At 40.0% G+C, this 9,288-nt stretch overlaps 2 protein-coding genes across 2 annotated transcripts; one reads left to right on the top strand and one right to left on the bottom strand.

The window, feature by feature from the left end:
• Positions 1 to 6,872: 6,872 nt before the first annotated feature.
• LOC135703559 (uncharacterized) lies at positions 6,873 to 8,070 on the bottom strand. The gene is made up of 2 exons (XM_065224808.1): positions 7,793 to 8,070; positions 6,873 to 7,723 (listed from the first exon to the last, which is right to left on the bottom strand). The coding sequence occupies exons 1-2, from the start codon at positions 8,068 to 8,070 to the stop codon at positions 6,901 to 6,903; spliced, it is 1,101 nt and encodes a 366-aa protein (XP_065080880.1). The 3' UTR covers positions 6,873 to 6,900.
• A 261-nt stretch (positions 8,071 to 8,331) lies between these two features.
• Positions 8,332 to 9,288, top strand: LOC135703549 (uncharacterized). Its single transcript, XM_065224796.1, has 2 exons — positions 8,332 to 9,045; positions 9,109 to 9,288. Exons 1-2 carry the CDS (start codon positions 8,383 to 8,385, stop codon positions 9,247 to 9,249), a joined length of 804 nt encoding a protein of 267 aa, XP_065080868.1. The 5' UTR covers positions 8,332 to 8,382; the 3' UTR covers positions 9,250 to 9,288.

Here is a 9,288-nt window from a genome sequence, read left to right as displayed (position 1 = left end):
ACAGATTTAAGGCAGAGTTCATTAACAAAAAAAAAATATAATCAGGTTTTGGTTGCAGACACTAAGATGATTCAAACCAATTGTGTGCTTTTATTTGTATTATCGCCATCATATGATCACATCCGTATTCAGAATTGACGCGATAGCATTTATGAAATTCGCCTCCCCATTGTTCGTATTTCCATGGGTCAACTAAACAATACTATGGGCAGAACTCCAAACCGATAAGAAACGATGAGTCCCATGTGCACAGGACACGAAATGATCGTTACCGATCAACTTGACACACTCAAGTTATCCTTGCTGGGAAGACAATTGCATACCAGCTGCGATTTTTTCCCGGAAGTAGCGCAGCGTGTGAATGTCCAAAGTATTCACCAGCTCCAGTGAACGGACACTGTCTGGGATAGCAAATTTGAACTCTTAATATGGTCATTACCGACGGATTTTCGTAAAATAATGAAGTTTGATATGTCACACGAGGGGTTCTGGTTCTTATTGGGAGTTGGATATCTACCCGGGGGGGGGGACAATTAAATGGGGCTGTGGACTGTCTAAGACCATTATTAGCCGTGCAGAATCATGAAGTTTGAAGTTTGCCCGGGGACACAGGAACATGCCCGAGAGGGCTAGTGTGACCGTCGAGTCTCATTAAGGCCATTACCAGCCAAAGTTTGGAAAATCATGAATTTTGATATGTCGCACGATGGGTTTTTGGTTCTTGTTGAGAATTGACCACTTCTCCGGGGGAACCGGAACATGTCTGGGAGGGCTAGTGTGACCATGGACTCTCAATAAGACCATTACTGGCGAAGATTTGTAAAATCATGAAGTTTGAAATGTCGCACGATGGGTTTCGTTCTTGTTGAGAATTGGCCACTTCCCCGGGAGCACCGGAACATTCCCGGAAGGGCTAGTGTGACCATGGACTTTCAATAAGGCCATTACTGGCCAAGATTTGTAAAATCATGAAGTTTGATATGTCGCATGATGGGTTTTGGTTCTTGTTGAGAATTGGCCACTTCCCGGGGCACCGGAACATTTCCGGGATGCCCAATGTGATTGTGAACCATCGAAATAGCTGCCACTGGTCCAATTACATCGTTTGAGAGAAAAAAACATGATGTTCATCGTGTGTATACTTATTACAGAACAATAAAGCCGTATGCCGACCAAAAGTGACCCCAACGGGAACCGATATAACTCGGGAACCATGAATTGATCAAAATATTTTAAGATGTATTCATAAACTTCAATAGATTCAAGACCAAATTCAATTTGTTGTAAAGAAAAATATTGAGAAATTATGTTTTTAGAGCTAATTGATTTTTGAAATCTATGCAAATTTAGACGTTAGGCACGCAAAGGTTAACATAATTTTTGTAATTCTGGTTTCGTTCGCATCAACCAAATTAAATTCGTTATTTCTTAGGTTGAACCAGGTAGCGGTAGCACAAACAAACATTCCTTTCATTGTCGCATTCTCCGGTGCTTTGACAGGGGCGTGATCCAGGATATAGTTCATTGCCCTGCCAACACCTCGGCAGTATTGAAATCCGACTACATTTCTAGACTAACATTTGAAAAGGGCGTAATTCCAAAATGACCATATCGAGAAAATCGCTTCTGAATTTTGTTGACCTAAAAATTAATCCTATTACACGACTTTCCATTTTCTGGTTGATTTTATAAGCTTGACATATAGTTAATAGTGTAATCTATCATCGTGCATCACTAAAAATTCAAAAAAAGTTTTCTTTGTCGTGAAATTGAGAAGAAAACATCATACGCCCTGATAATTTCATACATGTTGTTACCCCCCAGATCATCCACCCTTTGAACTGCCAACACTGGTGATACGCCGTGGAAGTACACCCTCGGGATTTTTTGTTTGTTGTTCCGCCTTGGTTCTTCGTTCGCAAATTTTGTGAGAGTGGAATTACGCCCGGAGATTTTTTGGTCTTCTTTTTGTTCGTTGTTTACACGTGAAATATCAATCGGATGCGTTTCAAATAAATCGGGCGTGACTAGATACTACAGAGTCAATACGTTTGGCATATTAAAACAATATAATTCGTTGTTCTGGTGCAAGGCGTAACAACCATATTCATCATAGATTTGAAAGTTGGAAATACGCCATGTAAGAAGAAACGTTTTTGGTGATTTGAAGTGATATTTTCTTCTACTTTTTCGTGTTTATCGAGAAGTTTGTGAACTATTCTCTCTATATGTGGCAAAATATGGTTTGTTTACATTTTGGCTCTTACGCCCCTTTCAAATGTTAGTCTAGATTTCCAATCACGTTCCGATCGTTGCATGTGAATTGGCACCAATCACCAACGTAGATTTCCTCGTAGGTCCCAGGAGATGTATGTTTATAGGGTCTATTCTGAAGTCATAACAGCGGTACCGATACAATTTATCAGAGCTGACATTATCCTTAACGTAGCAAAAGGGCCTGTGAAATTTTTGTTTCACGGGCCAATAACGAAAGGGTCTAACGGTACGCTGGGGGAAATTTAAGTACATTTCTCGTTGTACATTAATGGAGTTAATGTACTTAATTTATGTGACTTGTAATTAAAACTGAAATTTGTACTTAAAAGTAATTAAATGAAAACATTTCCGACGCTCGTAATTAAAGTAATTAATCATGTAGTTAACTGTAATTATTGTACTTAAAAAAGGCTTGCGTAGGAGTTAAAGGTTATTGCGTGCCCCTCGGAATCTACGCAAAACTGCACCAGTGCATGCGACACCTAGGTTTGAAATCCAAAACCACAAAAGTGATGATGTACTAAAAAATATTCCATACGATTTGACAGCTAGCAAAACGTCATTATCATTTTCACATCATTTCCATCTACTGGCCGACCGTAACGTAGATTTATCAATTGAGAAATCCAACTTAAACTCCTGCGCGCCTGGTGGCAGGAATAAGCACTAACCGACGGTGATAAGTCTGTGACAGCCCTTGACAATTTCATTGATTGTTTGCAAAATTGTTTAATTTCAATGTAATTTCATGCAAATTTCTTGTCAGCATGGATGAACCTTATACAAAATGCATAAAATTATTTTGTTATGCATTGTTCCTAAATAAAAAGCTACTTCAAGACAGTTAAATCACCGACAAACCGACATGACACTTAATTCTGACTTATGCCCGAAAATCGTAAACGGCCGATTTAAATGTGCAGTGATCCGATCTGTCAAAACCATAGGATTTTTTGATCTAGATAAAAATAATGTGTACAGAATAGATCAGACACGAACCAATTCATAAATTTTACATGCGGGTTCATGGCTTAGCTGAATATTTCCCGCAAACACGGAGCCAGATGTCAGTAGTGTGCTTTGGTTAGAAATTTTATTGTTTTTGCTATGGGCATTCATGTCGGTTTGTCGGTGGTTAAATTACAGAAAACATGTTAAGGTTTGAAATCATCTGCCGATTAAACAGCAGACAAAGTTGGCCGACTTAATCCATCGACGAAAAACTATTAAATAGGCCGATTTCTCGGTGTAGCACCAGACGAAAAACGATTTAATCTGCTGATTAATACACCGACTGAAATTAATTTTTAAGTGGCAATAGATTTAGTCGGTGGACGAATCGGGTGATCTGGATGATGTTTGTTTATTTGGAAGATATTTTCAAAACAAAGCACGATAAAATTCAGAATTATATACCATTATTACGAGTACTACTTTTTTGTTCGGATCATGTTTTGACTCCCACAGAAACTCGCTAGAATAAATACAAAATAATAGTTTTTTGGTTGAAATTTCAAAAATGTATTCAGTTTGACACATTATTTCGGACTTATCACCGCTGCGATTGCAGCGCCACGGTGGCCGATTGAAACTTGGATTTGTCAATAGAGAATGCTAAAGTGTGATTGATGTTTTTACGTTACGGTCGACCAGCAGATGGAAATGATGAGAAAATGATAATGACGTTTTGCTACCTGTCAAATCGTATGGAATATTTTTTAGTACATCATCACTTTTGTGGTTTTGGATTTCAAACCTAGCTGTCGCATGCACTGGTGCAGTTTCGCGTAAATTCATCAATTGTGTCAGTGATTTGTTTTCATCAGGAAAATTATCCGCTATGAAGTTTTTTTTTCTGATGAAAACATTTTGCGTATACTCATACGTGACGTAGTATGCGTACGATAAACGTCATCAATCTCTACTTTGGCACAGAGAACAGACATGGAGGCTCGAACAAAATTTCTCTAAAAACACAGAGAACAGACATGGAGGCTCGAACAAAATTTCACTAGAAACTTGTGTAAAGATTCCTATTCGACTTAAGCGCCACTAACGGCGACTTCCCCACTTAAAAATCCTCTTTGACAACATGATGGCGCTGGCGTTACACAAATTACACTAGACACTAAGTGCTAGTAGCGCCAAGTGGCAATTTTCAACAGAAAATTTATCGATACTAGCGCCAAATTGGTCGAAAGTGGAAAATTTATAGAGAAAATCAGGAGATGCTAACACCACGTAACGGCGACGTTCCCACTTATTTTACACAAGTTTCTAACCGAGCTTGAACGTCTGTTCTCTGTGCATGAAGTGAAATAAACAGGTTTAATATGTCAAACACATTCTTTGCAGCCTCTTCTTGTATCCTACCAATTCAAAATATGATCATGGCATCTAATTATTTCATAATAAAAAAAAAACATTGTTTTAGCAGAAATGAGTATTTGCAACCTTGAACTAAATTTCTATAAAAACTTGTGTAAAGATTCCTATTCGACGTAAGAGCTGCCAGCACCGACTTCCCCACTTAAAACCCGTCTTTGACAACATGATGGCGCTGGCGTTGCATAACTTACACTAGACGCTAATTGCCGGTAGCGCTGAGTGGTAATGTTCAACCGAAAATTTGTCGATACTAGCGCCAAATTGGTCGAAAGTGGAAATTTATAGAGGAAATCAGGAGATGCTAGCGCTTCGTAACGCAGACGTTCCCACTTATCTTTACAAAGCAAATCTTTGCAACATCAATGAATCGAGGAACAGTTTGCTTTATGTTTCCTTCTTCCGTTGTCCGCGAAATAAATCGGAATGTGGAGTGTGGAAAGCCTTTTGTGCTCATAATATTACAATACTTCTCTCACAGAGAACAGACATGGAGGAACAGAGAACAGACATGGAGGCTCGAACAAAATTTCTCCAAAAACTTGTTTAAAGATTCCTGTTCGACTTAAGCGTCACTAACGGCGACTTCCCCACTTAAAAACCCTCTTTGACAACATGATGGCGCTGGCGTTGCACAAATTACACTAGACACTAAGTGCTAGTAGCGCAAGTGGCAATTTTCAACAGAAAATTTATCGATACTAGCGCCAAATTGGTCGAAAGAGGAAAATTTATAGAGAAAATCAGGAGATGCTAACGCCACGTAACGGCGACGTTCCCACTTATTTTACACAAGTTTCTGACCGAACTTGAACGTCTGTTCTCTGTGGTATTGATGAATTTACTTTACGGTCGACCAGCAGATGGAAATGATGTGAAAATGATAATGACGTTCTGCCACCTGTCAAATCGTATGGAATATTTTTTAGTGCATCAGCACTTTTGTGGTTTTAGATTTCAAACCTAGGTGTCGCATGCACTGGTGCAGTTTCGAGTAAATTAATCAATAACATGTTGCCTACGTGCCTGCCACTGAGCTGGATTGATGCGATTGATGAATTTAAGCAAAGGTAAAACCACAGAGAACAGACGTTCAAGTTCGGTCAAAAACTTGTGCAAAATAAGTGGGAACGTCGCCGTTACGTGGTGTTAGCATCTCCTGATTTTTTCTATAAATTTTCCACTTTTGACCAATTTGGCGCTAGTATCGATAAATTTTCTGTTGAAAATTGCCACTTGGCGCTACTAGCACTTAGTGTCTAGTGTAATTTGTGCAACGCCAGCGCCATCATGTTGTCAAAGAGGGTTTTTAAGTGGGGAAGTCGCCGTTAGTGGCGCTTAAGTCGAATAGGAATCTTTACACAAGTTTTTAGAGAAATTTTGTTCGAGCCTCCATGTCTGTTCTCTGTGATTTACGTGCAACATAATAATTGATTGCATCGCAATATTTTGCTCATTTCTTTGTGCCATTAATTCGAGCATTAATTAACCAACTAAGATCAATAATTAAGCAATAGAGTTAGAATATTGTTTTTGATTCCAAAAACTAGTTGAATTTGGGAAGCACACGAAACATTGAAGTGATTGAATTTCTGTTCGATTGCAATACTCTTAAATTTAATCTAATAACAATAAGAAATCCTCGGACAAAACCTAATGGGAATCCCAACTAACAATTTTAGCTGCAGATTAGCTTATACAGCCAAAAAATGGCTTATACAGCTAATATTTGCCTGTATAAGCTAGTCTGCAGCTAAAATTGTTTGTTGGGATGTTCGATTGGCTCAGATTTTGGCAGTTCATTTGGCTCAAAACATTCTCTCCGCCCATCAGTATTTCTAATGAAAGCACGAGGAAAATTTACTCATCGCTGCACTTTTGGTGTCAAATTCCTGAGGCGTTCAAAAACCTCTCAAATAAGATCTGCGAAGTTTTGGAACAACCCCTTACTATTCCAGAAAAAAATACACGATATCGATATCAATACATGGAGTCACAAGAACTATAACAATTTTATTAAGGACCCCTTACTATTCCAGAAAAATAATACCCGATATCGATATCAATAAATGGAGGTTTCACTGTATGCTGTAAAATAATATGGGCTGGATAAAGCAATGAAATTATATTGAAATTTTTATTCGAGCATTTATTGATATTCTTCTAACAGGCAGTTATCTTAAATTCAATATTCTAAATTGTTTCTCAACCTAATTTTAACATTAATTCAATATATTTTTAAGCAGAAGAATTGGAATGCAGTTTGTTCATCGCTTGTATCTCTAGCCGTAGTTTTCGCTTCGTCAAACGAAGCAGTTCGGTTTCCTCTCGAATTTTGTCCCTTCGTGCTCGAAGGACCTGGAGCTGTGCTCGCACAAGTCGATTGTTGGAACCGCATGCAAAACAGGATGGAGTTCTCCATCGGGTGCGCCGCTTTGGAGTGCTAGTTTTCGGTATAAGCGAACTTTCTTCCTCGCAAGGTGTTTCGTTCAGTATTTCTATTACAAATTCATGACTACCGTCAGATTTTTGGTCTTCGAATGAACAGTTGGACTGGACTTCTTGCTCAACCTCTTCGAAATCCTCCATCAATCGTTCTTCGAACATATCAGTTTCACCTCCTGTTGATTCCGGAGCAACTGAGGCTGGTGTTCGCTCAAGTGATTTGATTGCTATCGTTCCTCCGTGATCGCTTATGAATTTGATCAACTCGGAAGTGAGATAATCGGTTTTCTTCATATCAGAACTCGCTTCGGCAAAGTGACCATTTTTCCTCAAAGAAGCCATCAGATTGCAGAGGTCCTTGGTAGTCAGCTCCTTGCCATTCGTTAGTCGGACGTACTCTCGAATTAGTTTCTTGTTCACATTGTGAATTAAAAGCTCCATCACTTTCTGCTTTATATCCGAGGAAAGTTTCTTATTGTGAGCGAGATTTTTGCTCATCTCGGCGCTAATTTCATGATTGTGAATATTGGAAACTGACATCACCATCAACTGTTGGCCACACTTCGAGGCCCGCAAGGCAATGAATGCTGGGCAATCGTTTCGGATCGAGGGTCTCCTAGAAATAAATAATATACTTCTAGATAAGCCAAATAGGTAAGTACATAATAGTTTGAATGAAACTTACAACCTCTTCGATCCACCGGTCTTGGGTTCGAACTTCTGGCCACCAAAGATGCAGGAATAGCGAACGGAGTAGTAGCGAAGGGCTGCCGCTATGGGCCGAGACGTTTTGTAGGCAGCTCCTTCGATTGTCCGCGAATCTCGACACCAATAGTAAACTAAATCCTTGGCGCTGTGCGTTTCCAGTTTGGCGTGAAATTCTTCATAGCTGTCAAAGCATTCACCCTCAAGGAAGCGGTACTCACTTTGAATTTCAGTTTGCAGATCGATGATTCCAGTCATTTTGCGAATTTTAAATCTGCGCGCGAAGCAAAATTAAAACCCTCTGACCTGAATCGGGTATCGGCACGCCAAAACTGTTTGTGAAAATCACACTGAAGCACAAATTTTGCACTGCCGCCCCGTTGCTTGCAACAACAGCATCCATACATTTAGCATTGGGTATGAAATTTTAAAGCGCCGCCGGTCGCCCTCACCGCAGAATGAATATTTTGAAAACAAACTGCTTTCTGCAATAGTTGTTTCGGCTTTAATTTTTTAGTGAAAATTTAAAATTAATGGTATTACATTAAGATCTTATAAGACGGACATACCATGGAGGACGATCTGAACAAGCTTTCCGGAAAAATCATCGACAATTTGGACAAGATCAACCGCATCCTGAGTTACGGCCGGTTGGAATCCAAACTGCTTTCCAATCCGGACATACCCGATCGGCTGCTCAAACAATCTCAACAAGAATGGGCACCCCGTTCAGATATCCGCTCGGTTGATTCATCGAATCGACTTTCGGTGGACGACGTGGATTCCTTATTCAATAAAATCCGGCATCGTCCTTCCGGAGGATCGATCCGACTGAACCGCGCCCACTCGCAAAAGAAAGCCATCCCGCTGCAGCAATCGAGAATCCTGAACGAAACCAATTTGGCCAGCAGTCCGTCCGGGTCGATGACCGATTTGAGCGATGGCAGTAGGGTCGGGGGGAAATCTTACGACGTGGAAGCGCTAGTCAAATCGCTAAAGCAATCGGTTCAGGCGCTGGGCCTGATCGAGAATCGAACCATTAAGCCGGTTGACTTCGATCGGGTCGAACGATACAATCGACGGGAGTTTGTGAAAGTAAAGGATACTGTGCGGGATGTAGAGACAATGGTGCAGGATTTAGAGAAGTACGTAGCTAGTGTGCGAACAAGCGACCAGGAACGGACGGAACTTGTTAACGAGGAATTGGTCATGATGTTAAGAGATCTGTCGGAGGTAATGCCATATGATAGCATTTAACAAGGTTTGAATTTGTTACATTGAAATCTATTATTTCAGACCATGTCACAAGTGATATTCATCAAGAACAACGAATACATTCCGGACATGAGCAAGCCGCTTGCCTTCGGTTCATATCCCTTAGCCGATTGTTTGGACGATGTGAATGAGAATATTCGACAGAAGAAGCTCTATCAATGAGAACTAACACTAGGCACCTCCTAAGTATTCACATGACTA

This window comes from Ochlerotatus camptorhynchus, unplaced genomic scaffold, assembly GCF_037179485.1.
Source record: "Ochlerotatus camptorhynchus isolate MF236.1 unplaced genomic scaffold, CSIRO-AGI_Acam_v1.1 ptg000021l, whole genome shotgun sequence".
NCBI classification, from domain to species: Eukaryota; Metazoa; Arthropoda; class Insecta; order Diptera; family Culicidae; genus Ochlerotatus; species Ochlerotatus camptorhynchus.
The sequence above is the reverse complement of the archived record's forward strand: the minus strand, read 5'-3'. Positions and strand labels throughout refer to the sequence as shown.